Genomic DNA, 19,322 nt, shown 5'->3' on the forward strand with positions numbered 1-19,322 from the left:
CTTGTCAAGCGGTTGTGTCTATTGTTTATTGGAATTTGCTTATGCCAGAATAGTAGAGAGTTTATTGAAGGTTTAGATCTGGTATTGTTTGACTAGTGTGAAGTTAAGCGTCCCTTCATCTTGGCAGATCTTTCCATGGTGGGGGTGTATGCAGAAGTGGACTTTTCATTTTCTGTGCATTATGCCATAGTGGCCTGACGGAAAACCTCTGTATGTTTTGGAAAACCCCTGTATGTTTTGGAAAACATTAGGCTGGCAAGAAACAGGACAGACCTAAACAGGGAGAACTTAGGCCGATTTTACAACATTAATGGAATGTACTGATACATTGGAAACTTTTGTCAGGGCAGCTAGAGATTACTGTAACAAGCAGGGCCTTTTGTCACTGGTATCCTGGGCCTTATCCTTATTATTGAGTCCATAAGTACACCCTTTCAGCACTTGACCCTCAGGGTGGTAAAGTCGAGAAGTCCACGGCCGACTTAAAGAGGTGGTGTGTGCTTAGAGACCCGGAAACCAATAAGAAGACCAAAGCAAGTCAACAAGTCACTCTCCAGTCCATGGTTAGTCTATTCAATCATACACAGATAATACTGTACATGATAAATCAGGTAGCCGCAAATTATACTGGACGTTTCAAGAAGTTTAAGCAGCTACTGTTAAGAAGGGGTATGCTGATGCCACGGGACAACCGCTTATGGTGCACAGCATGCAAATGTCCAAGACCTTTCCTGTGGATCTTCCAGATAGGACGTAAGGAATGCGGTTAGTCTTTGGAGAGGCCGACCTGGTCAAGCTCATGTACCTTGCTCCCTACCTGTTTCGTATGGACTTCGTTCCTCTTCTTTTGGCTTTTCCCAGGTTGCACAGTACCATTGTTGTTCATTTGATCATTAAAGAGTGCAGACGGCATCCAAAGTCTGCTGCTTAGCGGGGCAGCCAGTGCTTAATTTGTAAATAAAAACGTGCTGGTGCTCAAAGCCCTCCTCTTAAACACGCGGCCGCTGCAATTAAATGTGCGAACACAGAATACTGAGGCAGCGTAATCCTGAAGCCATCTCGGCCCTTTTGCTTATCCCACTTTGACTAGTCCAAGCAAGGTCTTTATTAAATGGTGCTAGCAGGAAGGTGGGGTGGAGCTAGGATACTCCTGTGATGAGAAACCAAAAGCAAGGGTACAAAAGAGAGAGGTTTTCTCATTCAACTACCTGTCAACTTCTAGGGGTTGCTCTCCTGGTGATCAACAGGCCAGAAAATGGTAGGGTAAACTAACAGCTTCAAAAGTGTCCGTTGTCCCCTATCCTTCACACCCACAATTCTTTCCATATACTAAGGGTCACAGGAATGTTCTTGAAGAGCCCTGCAATTTGCATCTGTTGCCTGGGCTCCAACCCCCGTCTCAGGTACCCCTTGGGTGTAGCAATTACAAAATGGATTCCAGTGTGTTACTCTCACTCCACTAAAGGAGGGTGAGCCAACAAATTATCAGGAAGATCTAAGCCAAGGACCTGGCTTGGCTCTAATAACCCAGGCATGAGGCAAACCATGAAAATGTTTTGTCATGTAAACTTTCAAACAAATATCCAGTGGTTATTATTGGTCACCTTAATAAGTCTTGTGGGTTCATGTACTATCACTGTGGGAGCATATACATAGACTAGATTCTTATTATCAATGGACCAACGTTATACTATGTTAAATCAAATACATGAGGTTTTTGTTCAATATTTGCCAAGGATCACACAATTTGGATAAGCAAAGAAGTCTAGATTGAGCTTAGAATCTCTTGTTTCAGATTGATCATCTGATAAATGTGTATCTCTTTCTCTCCCCTGCTTTACATTAGAAGTCACTGCTTTTTTGTTAATTTGTGGTGCACGAGGTGTGAAATGCAGACCGAAGGCACATGAAAGCTCTGCTCTTGTTGGGCTCGAGGCTTCAAGGGGACCTCGAGCTAAGCCAGGCACATGGCATTAGCATAGCAAGGAAACAATGGCCCCTAGCGAAAGCAAACAAATGGCCCCTTTGACTGTTGTTGGGGTGGTAAAATGCAGCACATTGTCAGAGTTCAATGGACTCCTCAAGGCTCTCGACCCCGGTGCCACTGTACCAGGCATCTGGCTCAAGCCTAACCCGAGTTTTCAGTGGCTCACCCACCTCAATGCTCCCCAAACATCCTGTATACACACAGATGAGTATACATGTACAATGGGAAGGGTATGCCCAGACGTGGGTCCCTTGTTCATTGTGCCACTGGATTCAAGCTAGCCTGGCTGATGAAGGGTGAAACCCTGAAACCGGTCCCAGGATGCTTGCTTCTGGTCCAGCGAGTACCTGGCTTTGCAGTTCGGGCTGGACTGTTCCCATGAGGAACAGGGTCAAGACTGATTTGCATATGGCTGGGTCCAAACTGGGGTGGCATGGTGAGCAAAAGAAGGATGGATTAAACCCATATCTGTGACTGGGGGTGAGTGTTTGCATTGTTCAGCACTCCGTCCGTCATCCTTTTGAGTTACATGTACGACATCCACACAGATAGGTGAAGGACCTGGTTACAGGGACTGGCAGACCAATTGAGTCAAGGTGGGGTAGACCAGTAGGCAACTCTCTCTGGAAAGGAGAGGTAAAAAAGCCTGCATTGTCACAAATATCTTTATCATTGTCTCCACTGTCAGTCTTCTACAGCTCCGGGAGCTCACAGTAGTGATGCACGGTAATAAGAGTGCCCATGGTGTGCCCCTCAGGACTACTAAGCCCTGCTTTGGGATTCAATCCATGTTACACAAGTGCCTGCAGCACACATGCATAATCGTCATGCAAGTGGAGGCAAAAATCTATACCATACTCTGATGAACTTGAGGTAGGATCGCATGTTCTCCAGACCAAAGCTAGGGACCTTTTCGCCATTCCAACAGAGGTATCACTCTCCCTCTTCTAGTCTTGTACATTGTCTTACTTAGCCACTGGTCTTTCTAAAAGTTCTCCCACCCAAGGGTTAGCTAATTCAGTGATCTGCACAACTGTAAAAAATGTCACACATCCACCTGGAAATGTTTGCTGCACACTTAGCGTGGATCTTATTACATCATATTTTGCACTATGGCAAAATATTAAGTAAACTGATTTTGTACCATTTGTGTTGCTCACATAATTTGGAGCACATAAAATGCATTTTGCTCCAATCTTCACATGTGCAAGATGGGACTAAGAGGCAGAATCTGCCATCAAAGCTCCTCACTAATAACTCTGTAAAAATTGGACAAAGAAGTGACTCACTCTTCACCTTGCAGAACCCTAGCTGAGCACGTCATGACACAGGAATGTGGCTGGTCATCGCACTCGCCCAATAACTCAATTTAACTTTAACACCTCAAAGATGAGTCAATGTAGGTGGGTAGGACTCAGTGCTCAGTTTGTAAAAGAATGCTAGTACACAAAGCTCTGCCGTACCTGCTGTTAAAATTGGCGTCCCAAATACCATAGTGGTGAAGTCACTTCAGGTCTCTTTAATTCACTACCAGACACTGCTGAAACTTTATCCATCTTCCTCCTCCTTCTTTCCTTTTTGTGTGTTTTTTCTCTCTTGCTTGCTGTCAATATCTCAGGAGGCAAAATGAGTGCCTGTGGGCCCCACTAGCACCCATTTGCTCATTAAAAGTACTGACTGGACTGGTTAATCTGGCGCTTTGGCATTTCCCCAATTAACTGTAGACTAGAGGACTACAGAACTAGATGGGCTTCCATGGCCCAACTATGCCTTCATGGCTTTATTCTAGTAGGGTGTGGGTTGGGAATATTGAAGGCAGAATAAGAATGGGTCACAATATCATGACCAGAATATCAATGGAGAAAATATTGAAATGTAACTTTGTTCGAATTTGAGTCTCTAGTTGGCAGTGGTTTCCACTTTGTCCAGGTAGGGACCCTCACTCTGGTCAGGGTAAAGGAGCCACACAGCTAAGATAATCCTTGCTTACTCCCTTGGTAGCTTGGCATGAGCAGTCAGGCTTATCTCAGAGGCAAAGTGAAAAGTATTTGTATACATACACACAGTAACACAGTGAAAACACCACAAAATACTCCACACCAGTTTAGAAAAATAGCCAATATTTATCTGAGTACAACAAGACCAAAATAACACAAATCTAACATACACAAGCAAAGTTATCACTTTTAAACAATCAAATGCAATTGTAGTTCCTTGAAATCAATGAAGCGCTTGACTGAGGCAAAGTACCTGAGGTGCGTCAAAAACAAAGGCAATTCGGGTCGCAGCAGAGGTGATGCATTGAAAAAGCCAGAGATGCATCAGTTCCTTACTGTTGCAGAGGAGGTGATGCATCAGTTCCTTACTGCTAGGCAGGGGACGTGATGCGTCAGTTCCTTACTGCCACAGGGGAGGTGATGTGTCATTTGCGGAAAGAAGTGTTGATTCCTTATTGCGGTGTTGATTAAGAAAACGGTGCCCAGGGACTAAGCGTCAGTGATTCACCGGGAGTCAAGCAGCGATGCATCGATCTCAGCGATGAAGCAGGTGCTGTGTCAGAGTCAGAGCGGTGTATCAAATACTTCAGTGATGCAGTGCTCAAAACTCACGCAGCGGTGGTTCTTCTTACGCACTGCGATGTTAAGCTGGGGCCTGCATGGAAAACCATGGTCACTGCATCAAGCGGGGATCTCACTCCGTTGCAGGCAGCTGTGAGGCATCCAATTCTTGCAGCCATGCGTCGGTTCAGAGTGATGCAGTGAGTCGATGCATGGATTTTCTTCTTGCAGCACCAGAACCTCCTTCAAGGGCACAGACTGGATTTGGCATGACTTGGCAGGACAGGGTTCTCAGCAGAGGAGCCCAGGTGCTGTCAGATTAAGTCTTTGATGTCCCTGAGACTTCGTAACAGGACGCAAGCTCAACTCAAGCCCTTGAAGAACCTTAGAAAGCAGGATGTAGAAAGCAAAGTCCAGTCCTTTCACTCCCAGGACAGAAGCAGCAAGCAGCAGGCCAGCACAACAAAGCAGCAGGCAGAGTGGCAGTCCCTCCTACAGCATCCAGCTCTTTTTCCTGGCAGAATGTCCTCAATACAGAAGTGTTCTAACTCTGTGGTGTCAGAGATCCAGTACTTATACCCATTTTTGTCGCTGAAGTAGGCAAACTTCAAAGAAAAGTCTTTGTAGTGCACAAGACCCTGCCTTCCCTGCCCTGGCACCAGACACACTCCAGGGAGTTGGAAACTGCTTTGTGTAAGGACAGGCACATCCCTATTCAGGTGCAAGTGTCAGCTCCTCCCACCACACTAGCTTAGGAAGCCCCTCAGGATATGCAGGGAACACCTCAGCTCCCTTTGTGTGACTGTCTAGATTGAATTCATCCAACTGTCATCCTGATCCAGACTTGTACTACAAGGACAGGCAGAGGCACAAAATAGTTAAGCAAGAAAATGCCCACTTTATAAAAGTGGCACTTTTAAACATATAATTTAAAAAACAACTTCACCAAAAAATGTATTTTAAAATTGTGAGTTCAGGAACACCAAACTCCACATCTCTATCAACTACCAATGGGAAATTGCACTTAAAATATATTTCAAGGCAATACCCATTTTACTCTATGGAAGTGATAGTCCCTGCAATAGTGAAAAACGAATGTAGCAGTATTTCAGTATCAGGACATGTAAAACTCACCAGTACATGTCCTACCTTTCAAATTCCCTGCACCCTGCCCATGGGGCTAACTTGGGCCTACCTTAGGGTGCACTTGCCAGGTCAAAATGGCAGTTTAAAACTTCAGACACTTCAGTGCCAGGTCTGAGTCCTCTTTACATGGCTACTCTTGGGTGGCACAATCAGTGCTGCAGACCCATTAGTAGTATTTGATTTACAGGCCCTGGGCACACACAGTGCACCTTACTAGAGACTTATTAATAAATCAAATATGCCAATCACGAATAAACCAATCACCAATACATTTTAGACAGGGAGCAAATGTGCTTTAGCACTGGTTAGCAGTGATAAGGTGCCCAGAGTTCTAAAGTCAACAAAAACAGGTCAGAAAATATAGAAGGAAGAAGACAAAAAGACTGTGGATGACCCTACAAAAAGGGCCAAGTCCAACTAAGTGTATATGGATTTTCTATACCGAACTCCACAAATTGGTACTTTGGTGATTTATATATTTTCAAGGTATGCAGTGGAGTTAAGAATAGTAAATCAATACCTTTCTCTTTATACTTACAGCTTTGATATGTTGTCCCTCAATATTCTAGTCAAGCTAATGAAACCCCTTAAGATTCTCTACCACAATCTTCTAGTGACGACCTTCTCCTTTGCGGGTTGGTTGGAACATTTTTGCCAGAGCTTATTTTGGTTTCCAGTCCTTCTCTTGAACTCTCCTTCCTCACTAGCTGTCTTCCCTGGTCTCTCTCTGAAGCCCCGGTACCATAGGATGGTATTCTTATGCCATCTTAAGTATTTTATCAGCAAGCATTTTGCTATTGAAAATTGAGGAAAGATAAAATAATGTTAGAAAAGCACACCAACAAATGAACCTCAAATATTGCAAATCTTGAAAGTCTGTTTTTATATGACACATCTTTAAAACTCAAAATATTATATGCGTTCTTATATTCCTTACACATATATTCCCTTACTATGTATTTACGTATCTATTTATTACTTTAGTCCTAGTGTACATGGGGAAAAAATACTTTCTCGTAAGCTTTGCTCTATCTCCCCAGCACCCTACACCTCTATGAATCTATCCTCCATCCCTACTCTCTGACTCTTCCCAAACCCATTTTACTATTGTAATCTCTAAAATAACCCTGCCTAAGATCTTCCCTCCTCTACCACTCCTGGCTCACCCGAACCTCAGTTTACTACTATGATCTCCCAAACAACCCTACTAAATTCTCCCTCACTTATCTCACCTTTGACTCATCCAAAACCCCTTCTACTATTATGATCTCCCTAACCCCTTTATACAGACTCTTTCCTCCTCCCTCTCTCCTTTACTCATTTCAAGCCTTGTCCTATTACTATAAACTCCCAATTACCACTTCTGGATTCTTCCCTCCTCAAATCCCTCCATTATTCGATTCAAACATATTAACTAACTCACATATTCTCTGCTCAAATCAACTCATACTAATACTGTACTCATATTTCCCTATACTAATACTCCACTATTCTTTTTGGGTTCTGGAGTAGCGTGCTACTTGCCGAAAAGCACTTCGAAGCCTCATCAGTGGTAGTAAGCGCTATATAAATAGAATTACAATACAATACAATACAACATGCCTGTTTCAGGAACAAGGCCAGTGTCATCCCTCTACGTGGATGTGCGAGAACTTGACCCATCCTAGAGATACCACCAAAGCCCTCATTGGAGCAGTCACCCGGCCAACCATGTGTAAAGCCAGGATCTATGAAAAGCTAATCGGGCTACCCAGAGGAGATGAGGGACAGAGTCTGGCCATAAGTGCTATGTGGAGGCTCCCGCACGAACCTTGATGTCCAAGCACCTTTTAAAAGGAAAGGACCAGCATTCCTATCTTCAGGTGCGAGCACACAGGGAAATATATTGGTTAGGAAAAGAGTGCTATGAAGGCAAATATGCCGTGAGCCGCAGAAGTGGCATAAGTACCCTTTATCCCAGTCAAGTGACAGCACTGACCCTTTGTTCACATTATTTTCCTCCTTAGCCTGAGCACCATTCTGACACAGATTAAGGGGCTGCTTTCGGAGCTGGTGGGCTGCTTTAATCCAACCATTCCCCAACTATACATTCTAGCAATGACCTCCACATTTGGCAGGGCTAATTTTACTTTCCAGTCCGGTCCTGCAAAGGACTATGGGGAGTGGTGGAAACTGCAGAATTTAAACATGGGTCCTAGACCACTCTTTTTTTAATCTTTTTTCTTTACCACAGCCTTTATACCCCTGGGACCAAGGGTGGCAAGTTCAAGCGAGGGGCTGTAAACGTAAAGCAAAGGCACTGATAGCATTTGAGATATGTTGTTCTGTATGTATGTACACATAAGTTTTTTGAAAATCAACTAAATAAATATAAAATGTAAAGCAAAGGGGAGCAGTTGGGGTCTTTGATTGCAGAGATGTCTGAAGGTGCAGCCCCTTTCTCTGAGGTTGTGAGAGGAGTGATAATCTCACTGGCCTGATCTGGTATTTCTGCAATCGTAGGATTTCTACCTCTCAGTCTTATTTTGGACAGCTGGAGTTCTTTTGCAGCCACGTGGCTAGTTATGCAGCAGAATTGACTAAATTATAAGGCAAGGAAGGCAAATTATGCAACATGATGTGAGGCATTCTGTAGCAGTAATACTCTGTTATTCTGGCATTGTAACAAATTAATACTACCTAGGCAACTTTTCATCTCATTAGTACTCGTTTAACACCCGAGTACGACAATTAGTAACTGAACGGCTACGAGTTAAACTTTGCGAAGAATCTGGCACATTTTTTAAAGTATCTTTTGATTTGATCCCTTTGCGCTAAATACATTTTTTATTTGATGAAATCAGCTAATTATGCGACAAACGAGGGATTATGTGGCAAGTGTCGTAAATCCGTAATTGTGAGGAAGGGTCACAGTCCCACTCCCAGAAAAAAAAAATATAGTGACACTGGGAATACTCCGAGTCCTCTCGCCGTTCTTGGGATGTCCTCTCTACCCACCCTCTCAACTCCTCCCCTCTCCTGCAGCCCCTTCTGACCGAAACCCCAAATGTACAGCCCCTCAGAAGCCTAGGGGGGTCTACTGTGACAATAATGCAATGACGATCCCTCTATTACAAGGCTCCTTTCCTCTTTAAATCTGTTTTTCCCCTCATACCCGTGCTCCTAACTTTTCACCTATCATCTCTCCATCCCAACACTGAGAGGCTCTCTCCTCCATCCCAGGTTGCACCGCAGTTCCCTTGACCTCTGCCTCCAGTCTCGTTGCACACACTGTGTTGTTTTCATGCGTGCGCGTGCTGTGGTTTTCCTGTTCATTCTGGAGAGGACCAGATAAGCTGCTGCGCACTGGTCTTAGCCAGCGCGTGGGCGCTGCGCGTGTAACAGCGAAGGCGCAGAAACAGGACACGCACTTCATGTTGTAATCATAATGTAGACAATATATTTCACGACTCTCTATTTGGGGTTCAGACGTCGCTATCAGAGGAAAGCGCTGTTGAAACGCTACGCTATTGATTCTGAAGGCCAAAATGTTACAGACTCTACCCCAAATGTAGATAGTTTTAAATATATGTATTTATGTCATGTCAGTCCAAATAAATTTTTTAAAAAGCAACAAAGTGATGTAAGGAGTGCTTGAATTAATCTTAGCTGCTTGTGATAAAACAGGGCTGCATTTCAATTCGTATTTTGGCTACTGAATCTCGAGAAAGAGACTAGGTATGAGCAAACGATTCTTGGTGCTGCTCCTGTTAGAACTGTTCGGACCAGCCATATGCAAACCGGTCCTGGTTCTGCTCCAGCCCAGCCTGAGCTGGTAGGTCGTCCACAGACAAGAACACGAGCAGCCACACAGCAGCATAGCAAGGGTGCCATGGGGGCCCTACAGTAAGCAATTAAACTAGGCCCTGGTTTGATAGTAAAAAAAACCTATGCAATGAGGTCAGAGTGGCCCCCGTCGCACCCTGAGCCCTAGTTCCACTGCACCTGCTGCACTATTAGCTGCGCTCCTGCAGATCCAGCGTGGTTCTGATCTACCTAGGCCTGGTTATGTGGCACACAGCTTGAGGTCCTATGGCACATTGTACGCAGGACTCACGTTTGGTCTACCCCTCTGAGTTTGGGGGAGTGGGGTACTGCAACTGCAACCACCAAACAGCAAATATGTCAATTGCCAGTAGCTGATATTAATTCAAGCATTTCTTTCGCACTTTGTTGTGACTATGGGGTGAGCTTCCTGTTTATCTCAAGGCTCCAGCCACTTGAAGTCAAGACCCCTTCAATCAAGCAATCAAGGATTTGTAGAGTGCGGCTAATCACCCATAGGGTCTCAAGGCGCTGTATGTGGGCATGCTGCTCAGTCGAAGAGCCAGGTCTTGAGGTCCTTCCTGAACTGCTTCAGTGATGCGGTCTGCCTGAGCTTGAGAGGTAGTGCATTCCATGTCCGGGCTGCTAGGTAGAAGGATCTTCCGGCTGCTATACTATTCCGGATCTTGGGACGGCTGCAAGGGCGAGCTGGGAGGAATGGAGACGTCTGTTGGGTATGTAGAAGGTGAGGCGGTGCTTGAGGTATGCCAGTCCTATGTTGTGCAGTGCCTTGCAGGGGTGGATCAGGAGTTTGAATGTGATGCTCTTGTTGACTGGGAGCCAGTGTAGGTCTCTCAGGTGGGAGGAGATGCAGCTGCATCGGGGGAGGTCCAGGATAAGCCTGGCTGCTGCAGTCTGAACTCTTTGTACTCTTGATTAAAGTTTCTTGGTGATGCTGGTATGGAGTGTGTTGCCGAAGTCCAGTTTACTACTGATGAGTGCATGGGTGACTGTCTTCCTCGTGTCCGGGGGAATCCATTTGAAAATCTTCTGTAGGAGTTGGAGGGTGTGGAAGCATGGCGAAGAGATGACATTGACTTTGCGGGTCAATGATACAGAGGAGTCCAGGGTGAATGTGCGCATAGTCAGTGGGGGCGGGGGCGTTACCCAGAGCGGTGGGCCGCCAGGAGTCGTTCAAGGCAGAGGGGGTGGAGCCGATCACGAGGATCTCTGTCTTGTCCGAGTTGAGTTTGAGGCAGCTGGTCTTCATCCAGGCGGTGACTGCTCTCATCCCACTGTGGAAATTCCTATTGGCTTAAGCAGAGTCCTCGGACAGGGAAAGGATCAGTTAGGTGTCGTGGGCATAGGAGTCTATGTTTAGCTCATGTTGTTTGGTGATCTTGGCAAGCAGGTCCAGGTAGATGTTGAAAAGAATCAGACTGAGTGAAGATCCTTGGGGCACTCTGCAGCAAGTATTTTTAGGTTCTGATGTGAACGGTTGTAGTCTGACCCTCTGTGTTCTGGTAAGAAAGGACCTGATCCAATCTAGGGCTTTGTCTCAGATGCCGGCGTCGTGCAGTCTGTCGCAGAGGGTGGAGTGGGAGATGGTGTCAAATGTGGCAGAGAGGTCGAGGAGGATGAGTGCGGCCATGCCTCTGTGGTCCTGTAAGACGCGTATGTCGTCGGTGGCCGCTAAGAGTGCGGTTTCGGTGATGTGGTTGCTTCTGAATCTGGACTGGGGTTGGTCTAGGATATGGGGTGTCTCAAGGAATTCGGTGAGTTGCTGGTTGACGGCTTTCTCTGTTACCTTGGCTTGGAAAGGGAGCAAAGAGATGGGTCTGTAGTTCTTCAGCTCCCTAGGGTCGGCTGTGGGTTTCTTGAGTAGCGAGCTGATTTCGGTATGCTTCCAGTCTGAGCGGAATGTGGCAGTCTCGAAAGATTGATGGTTCGGCAGAGGTCTGGTGACATGGTGGTGCTGGCCAGGTTGAGGATGTAATGAGAGCATGGAACTGAGGGTGCTCCCGAGTTAATGGAGTTCATCAGTCTCTGGGTGTTGTCTATGGCGATGAGGGTCCAGAAATTCAGAATCTGGGGAGGTGCTAGGCTCTGATGTTCTGGTGGTGCATGGTGACTGCATTTTTGTAGGCTGTAAGGTTTTCGGTTGATTTGCTGATCCTCCATTTACGTTCCAGTCATCTGCAGGGGCACTTGGATTCCGGTAGGTCTGTCGTAAACCACTTGGGTGTTTTGCTCCGTCGATTCCCTGCTGTTTTCCTTAAGGGGGGGGGGCTACGTTGTTGGTTAAGTTTGAGAGCCACGGATGTAGGTTGCTTGCAGCTTCATTTCTGTCCGCTGCGTCCAGTGGGAGGGAGTGGTTGAGAGCGTTGGTACATTGTGCTTCTGTGACTTTGCACCAGCGTCTGCTGGAGGGGATTGGGGGTGTGGTATTCTTTGTGTAGGTGAAGTGGATGCACTTGTGGTCGGTCCAATGGTGTTCGGAGTTGTGGGAGATGGTAATATTGTCCCCAGCTGAGAAAACAGGGTTGAGAATGTGTCCATCTCTCTGGGTGGGGACGCTGATGAGTTGTTTGAGGCCGAGAGTTGTGAGGTTGTCCAGGAGGTCTGAGTTGTTGCGGTCATTGTGGGTATCAAGATGGAAGTTGAGGTTGCAGAGTAGAATGTAGTCAGAGGAGGTGAGCGCTTGGGGGGGGGCAATGATGTTGGCGATGTCTTCGCAGAACTGGGGTCGGGGTCCAGGTGGCATGTAGATGAGTTTGCCATCTAGGGAGGTGATTGAGTTGGTCTGGATCTGGAAATGTAGGTGCTCGCGAGTTGACTGAAACTCACTGGTGGTGGTCAGGCGGAGGTCGTTCTTGTAGATTATGACAATGGCTCCTCCAGGCCAGTTGTCTCTGTCCTTGTGGATGATTTTGTCATTGTCTGGGATGGCTGTGGCAATGTCTTGGGCGGCAGTGGGGCAGATCTAAATCTCCATGAAGACGACGACATCTGGGGCTGTTGAGTGGAGGAGGTCCCAGACATCTACTGCGTGCTTGATGAGGGAGTGTGTGTTGAGGATTATGCACTTGAGGTGGCTGTCTGTGCTTGGTGCAGGATTATGGGGTGGTCCTTGGAGGGTGCTGGAGCAGGTGCGGCAAGAAAAAGGTCACTGTGTATTCCTGGGGTTGGTTTGGTGGCAGGCTGATAATCTTCAATGGTTGAGGGCGCATAGTGTGCTGGCATCGAACCGGCAGATGGGACGAGAACCAGGGTCCGTGGCACGGGGCGCGGTACAGGTGCAGACAGGCTTGCTTTTTGCATTCCAGCGATGCGCCTACTGCGTGCATCCGCTGCGTGGTCGCGCTGCGGCCGCCAATAGGAAGGGGAGGAAGGCAGGGTGCCAGGTTAGCTGGGAGTTGGGAGGTGGGAAAAAGCTCTTCACCGGGGGGAGGTGGGTTGTGCCACAGGGGCAGCAGCGGCGCGGTGACAAAACGCAGGAGGGAGAAGAGACGAGAGTGAGAAAAATAAAAAAAAAAGAGACAGAAAAATAGAAGTAACGGCAGGAGTAAAGAGAGACAGAAGATACTTGCAGATGGCCACTAGGCCACCAGAGATGAGGTGCAGGCTGGAGCCTGCTGGTGGAGGTGGGCCTCAAACAGAGTCAGGCAGGCTCTCAGTTCGACCAACGCAGAGGCAGCAGTACCAGGAGGAGCTGCATTGCGGAGGGCAACAAACACTGACCAGATTAAAAAATGGTAATAAATAACATAGGACTCTGTGCATCTAAATACATACCATACACAGACACACATACCACATTTCTGTATCTAACAGCTATCTCTGGTTTCATATCGGGCATGAGAGTACAGGCTTTTTCCCCGCTGCATTTTCTCGCAGGTCAGACGGCTCAGAGTGTAGGGGGACGTGCAAGTTTAGTATGAGTGTTCAACTTGCAAGTCGAATTCAAAATTGCATTGGTGTGTTCAACCAGTTGGCTTGTGTGTAAAAAAAACACGTCTGGAACTAAAGGAATTGAAAATGCAAGAATTGTGGCTAGGTGGAACAAATTGGTTATATGTTTAAAACCCAAAAAAGAGGGGACTCAGCCTTTCATCCTTCTGGAATTGGTAATATGAGTAACATTGAGTTGGGCGATAACAACACATTTAATTTTATGGCCTATGTGATCACTTGATAGTTCTATAGATACGGTAATATAAACTGGATGTCTGGCTCCTGCTGCCGCACAGAGCATGCGCACTGTTTGCACACGTTTGAGGGCATCTTGAGATTCAGAATGACTGGCGAGCTCTGGCACGCTGCGGCGCGGGCGTGTGCCATCCTGCACCCCGCAGAGGCTGAGAGGCAGGGTGGGGAGAGCGGTTCTACCAGTATCGCTACTGTCTGCGCCCTTGTCGTCCCAAGGGAACTATCGAGACCAGGCCTCTGCGAAGAGGCCCAGCGTCAAAAAGACTCAAGGGCAGGACTCACTGTAAGGAACTCAAGGACAGGGCCTCGTTCTGAGGCTCAAGAACGGGTTTCAGTCAGAGGCTCTACGGCTGGCCTTGCTCGAAGGTCAGGACAGGCTTTGATCGAAGAGATTTGGCAAAACTTAGTATATATAGATGTTTCTTCAAAAAGGCTTAAGGAACAACCTAACTGAGAACTCTGGACAGGTTTTTTTCAAAATAGCGCAAGAACATAGTTTGTTACAAGGGGGGAACTCAACGGGACAACAGAATTCACTAAGGCTACTTAAGAGTAAAACTGGAGACATGGTGCTCATTCTGTGTCGAGCAGACAAGTAGTAGGCAGATTGGCCGCGCTTGGCCCTCCTTATTTAACGTTAAGTGTTTCTGTGAAGAAGAAGCAGCACTAATTGGGGAAAGACTGAATATCTTATGGTTGAAACTTTTCCCACAATATGGTACAATTCCGCTTTTTGGCGCGTTTGTGATGCACAACATTTCTTCTTGGGGTGTTCAGATTGTGTAGTGAAAACAAAAAGCTCTGTTTGCAACTAGTGACTCAAGCCTCGCTGGATTTATTTATTTTCTTTCAGGAAGTGAAACTTTTATTGTGTAGTCGATAGCAGCCACCATAAGCCACGTCTCAGAGTGCTGAAGTACTCTAGCACGAGGTACAGTGTGGGGTTATATGAAAACGGTCAGAGAGGATGAAACCGTTGTTCATACCCAGAGGTGGGCTTGTCATAAATCTCAGAGACTGAAGGCCCAACTCAAGACAGAGGTCGATATTTTTTTAGTCCTAACAGACTGAAGTCCTGTCTCTGGACAGAGGTCAGTCTCAGTTAAACATTCACAAACCGAAGTCCTATATCTGCACAGCGTCCATTCTCGCCTTAACCTTCACAGACTGATATCCTATGTTTGGCTGGGTAGAGGCCAATCTCGTTTTAACCCTCACAGACTGAAGTAATATCTATAGGCAGAGGCCAGTCTGGGTTTAACCCTCACTGACTGACGTCCTATTTCTGGGCAGAGGCCAGTTTTGTTTTAATCCTAACAGACTGAATTTTTATCTCCGAACAGGAGCGGGGAATGATCTGACACCGACGCGAGGGATGTCTCTTTTCTTTCTCTCTCTTAGCCCGCAGAGAGTTGTGTGTTTTGCAGTCTCTCTCTCAGAGACCAACCTCCATCAGCCCATAACGGACTCTCTCGCTTCTTTCTCCCCTGGGAAGTCCGGGTCCCTCATCAACCCGCGCTTGTCTCGCTTGGAAGGAGTTGTTCACTCTCTCTCTTGCTAAACATCTCCTCCCTTATAAAAAACATTCCAAATCCAGGCCTCTCTCTGATAGTTGTGTGTCTCTAGGAAGCCCCTTCCTCACTCAGCGCCTGTCTTGCCCACAGGGAGTCCACGGCGGTCTCTGGGAGCGCTCTCTCTCTCTCCGTGAGTCCATGCCTGTCTCCCCGCAGGTACTAGCCTCCCTCGGTCTCTGTCAGTCTCCTCCCTCAGCCCACGCCTGTCTCGCCCGCAGGGAGTGTACCATGAGAGAGGGGAAGTGCTCTGACCGCGTTCCGCTGACAGGAACAGAGGGAGGCGGGCCAGCGCTCCCTCCGCGGCAGGCACCGGACCTCCCTGCGCTGACATGACGGACTGACCCTGCTCCCGACCCGGACCCGAGGAGCGGCTGGACCGGAACAACCATGATGAAGAAACACCTGAACCGCATGCGGCAGCTGGCCAACCACACGGCGGGCAGGTAGGAGCGTCCCCCGGTTACTCCCGGGAGCGCAGCCGAGGGGGTTAATGCACCAGCAGCAGAGGTCACAAGGTTCAAATACGGGAAGACAGATAGCCGAGGAAGTTAGTGCGCCTGCCTCTGGATCTCCGTATAGGCGGTCACAAGGTCAGGTAGCTGGGAGGGTAAATGCCCTTCCTCCTGTCGAGATACGTGCGCGTCGTGTGAGTCGCAGGGCCCTCTCCCTGGGGCACCACAGGTGGGGGTCTTACTGGGTCGGCTTCAGAGGTCACCGGATCCAATCCCTGTGTCGCTGCTGAGGAGGTTTATGCGTCTGCTGCAAAGATGTTTATGCATATATGATACTAGATTCGGTTTAAACGGGAGACTCGCGATATATTAAGCAACACTGGCTTTGTTTTAGATCTTCCTAGTCTGACATCGCCTCTGCTTCAGTAGAAGTCAATGGGGAAAATACAATGCCCCGATATATTTTTTTTCATATCCCCCTTTCCTGTTTTAAAATAAGGGCATGCGTGTTTACGTTACTTACAGGGCTCACCCCCTGCAACGTGGCGGAGGGGGTTAAAGTTCCCGACGCAGAAATGTGTGTGAAACTACAAAGTCACGTGAACCAACTCCAGTAAGGTATTTGAGGGCACGGGGTTAATGTACTGAAAGCAGAGCTCTTTGTGTGCGTAGAGGTCACAAGTTTAAATATGTTCATCCAGCATTTATTATGCTCATTGAAAGTGGACCCAGGCACCGTCTTAACTTACGTCACAGGCTGTGTTGCGGAAACTTGTGGTGGCATTGGCGTGAGGGTCCAGGCAAAGAGCGACTGGAGAACACTGTCTGATTAACCAAGCCAAAGATCAAAGTGTGAATGCAGAAAGTCCGGCCGCAAACGAGACCGCCTGCCAACTCTTTCTTCCTTTAGCCGTGCCGCCAGGGGCTCCATGTCATGTCTCACCCCTGACGCAATACTGTGTTTTCAATTCCCCTTTTGTAATTGGGGAACTACAAGTCCCAGAATGCAAAACCTTGCTTGGTGAAAGAAAGCCAGGCCCGGTTGATGTTGTCACACATAATATGGGTCACTTCGTACCTTTGAACCAGTCCTTCCCACCTGGTGTTTTCCTTCTCATACAAACTCTCTACCTTTCTTTCTACCTTTCTTTCTTTCTTTCTTTCTCTACCTCCGTCTTTCCCTCCCCACTAATTGACCCGCTCTCTTTCATTGGGCTTTTTCCCACACGCCTGTCTCACTTTTTTCCTACGACCACTCTCGCTTCCAGTATGTCCACTGTTATGAGGGTGACACGGCCATCTGTTTCCTTTCTCTGGGACTTGTAGTTTTACTTTCCACACGATTGTATAGCGGGCGAGTTCCAGCATGCGCTGAAGGCTGAAATACCCGCATTCCTGAAACTCCGTATCCTGGTTTGGATGTGTTGTCATCCTGCCGCTCTCATAATGTCAAATCACCGGCCTCTTCCTCGCTTACAGCTTTCTCTCCGCCGTCTCTACCTATCTATCTCCCCTTTCATTGGTCGCGGTCTCTCCAAGTGTCTCTTCCCCTCGCTCCAAGCTTTCTTCCTCGGCTGTTTTCTCGTTCCTTCCACTTCTCCCTTTGATTACACTTCCCTCTCTCTTCTGCCTCACCACCTGTTTCCTTCACTTTCTTACATCTCTTTCCTGCTCTCCCACATCGCTCTCACTGTGGCGCTCGCTCGCCCATCTGCCTGTATCATACATTTTTCCCACTTGTCTCCCCCAGATTTCTCCCACGAGACCTATGCTGTGGTGTCATGCAAAATGATGGGATACCAGCAGGATATGGTGAGGGGCCACCGAGGCTCCTTAATCTTGGAGATTAGGCCCACGTAGGCTGAGTGTTTTTAGAGACTGAAGGGTGTGCGCCCCCAAGCCCCGCCGGCAGGCCAGCACCCTTTCTTTTAACTTTCGGTCTCACCAATCTCACTCCCTCTCACTGTACCCAGCGGCGTAACGAAACTTAAGCCTGCTCCGCAAAGTACATCGACCCCACTCCCAACGTTCACCACTTTTATTGAGGGGGTCCCCTGGGCCCTCCTTTTTGTTACGACACTGACTGTAATCTCTCTTCTCGCCCACTTCCGTCTCTCAAATCCGCCGCTCGCTCTCTCTCTCCCCCCCCCCACTCACATTTTACTGGGGCACCCATCTGTGTTAGCCCTTCTTACCTTTCGCTGCGTCCCTCAGTGTTCTCACATGTTTCTATCTCTCCCTCTTTTTTGCCACCACCCTCTTTCCCCTCTTCCTCTCAGAGTCTACTTTCACTTTCGTTTTCTGTAAAGAGGATTCCAGTTAGTGAAATGGCAGAGGCCTTCACCCGCAGGGTGCTCAGAAGGCCGGCGCAGTAAACAGCGCCAAGGTCTGGCAACGTTGGCCTGAGAGCACAAGGGCAAAATGGAGGGGAGGGGAGGGGGGGGGGGGGGGGGGTCAAGCAGCACCCCCCCCTCCCCCTCAAGCCGACCAGAAATGGTGGTGTGGTGCAATGCACCAAAACTAACACAAGCGGCGCAAAGCACTGGCCAATGGGGACGCCGCACAGCATTTGAATCGTGCCTGCAGGGCAGTTGTGCCCTCTAAGTGGCGGGAGCCCGCTTGGTCAGGGCATTCTCGGGACCAGTGGCGCCCGAAGCAGGCCTCGGGCCATCCAGCACCATCGTAAGATGGGCAGCTCAATCAGGCATGCGCTGGGAACACCTGCATGCCAGTTTGGAAGACCTGTGTCAGCGGCACCCAAGGGAGCCCGATTTGGTAATAGTTCACCTTGGTGGAAATGAGCTAGTGCAGCTATGGAGATGAGAGCTGCTGGAGATGGTCGGAGGAGGCCTGGTCCAGGCAGCAAGGATGGTAGGCAGCTCAAGCCTCATGTGGTCAGAAATTGTGCCTAGGTAAACGTCGAGAGGGGCTAGGTCCTCCAGCGCTCTGGAGAGGTCCAGGAAGAAACTCAACCTGGTGGTGGCAACATTTTGCAGGGCAAATGGATGGGAGACCATTAGGCACAGCTTATCAACTTGAGGATACCAGAATATTTTTCACAGGATGGGGTGCACCTGTCTGATACGGAGCTTGAAATATTCTGGTCCAACCTGTTGGCAGCCATGGCATCGGCTGGCTGTCAGTGAAAAGTGCCCCCAAGCAGGGGGAAGCTGTGTGCGGACGTGGGCCCCTGGGCAGCGTGGTGGAGGTTGGAACTTGAAAGAGCTCACGGAGTTGGGAAGGCCACCATGGGGTGGCAGACCGGTCCCTTGCCTTGGGATGCCTCACGGCAGGGTAAAGAGATCAGAAAGAAAAAGGGGTCAGGACACCAGCTGGCGGAGCGCAACAGACTATTCAAGGTAGCAAGTTGGGCCTAAGACTGTGAAATAATGCATCACCCCTCCTCTCTGTATAGACAGTAAACTCCAGCTCAAGAAGCAACCAACAACGGTAAACCCCAAAACGGCACAGGCGCGAAGCATTCAGCTAGCAATGTCATGGGGTAACAATGGATGGTTTTATGACTGGGGGTGGGGGTTTTCAGTGACACTGATTGATTTATGGCATGTAAAATGATTTATGACCCAATGCA

At 48.1% G+C, this 19,322-nt stretch overlaps 1 protein-coding gene across 2 annotated transcripts in view; it reads left to right on the forward strand.

The window, feature by feature from the left end:
• Window positions 1-15,526: 15,526 nt before the first annotated feature.
• SH3BP1 (SH3 domain binding protein 1) overlaps window positions 15,527-19,322 on the forward strand; it is a 128,864-nt gene continuing 125,068 nt past the window's right edge. Inside the window, exon 1 of one of the 2 annotated variants that reach the window (XM_069231376.1) lies at window positions 15,527-15,721. In XM_069231376.1, the coding sequence (XP_069087477.1) occupies window positions 15,666-15,721 (56 nt within the window). In that variant the 5' untranslated portion in view covers window positions 15,527-15,665. Of the gene's footprint in view, window positions 15,722-15,826; window positions 15,869-19,322 lie in introns of those variants that run through there. The other variant, XM_069231377.1, reaches the window with a different exon arrangement.

The sequence above is a fragment of the Pleurodeles waltl genome, chromosome 4_2 (genome assembly GCF_031143425.1).
Source record: "Pleurodeles waltl isolate 20211129_DDA chromosome 4_2, aPleWal1.hap1.20221129, whole genome shotgun sequence".
Lineage (NCBI taxonomy): Eukaryota > Metazoa > Chordata > Amphibia > Caudata > Salamandridae > Pleurodeles > Pleurodeles waltl.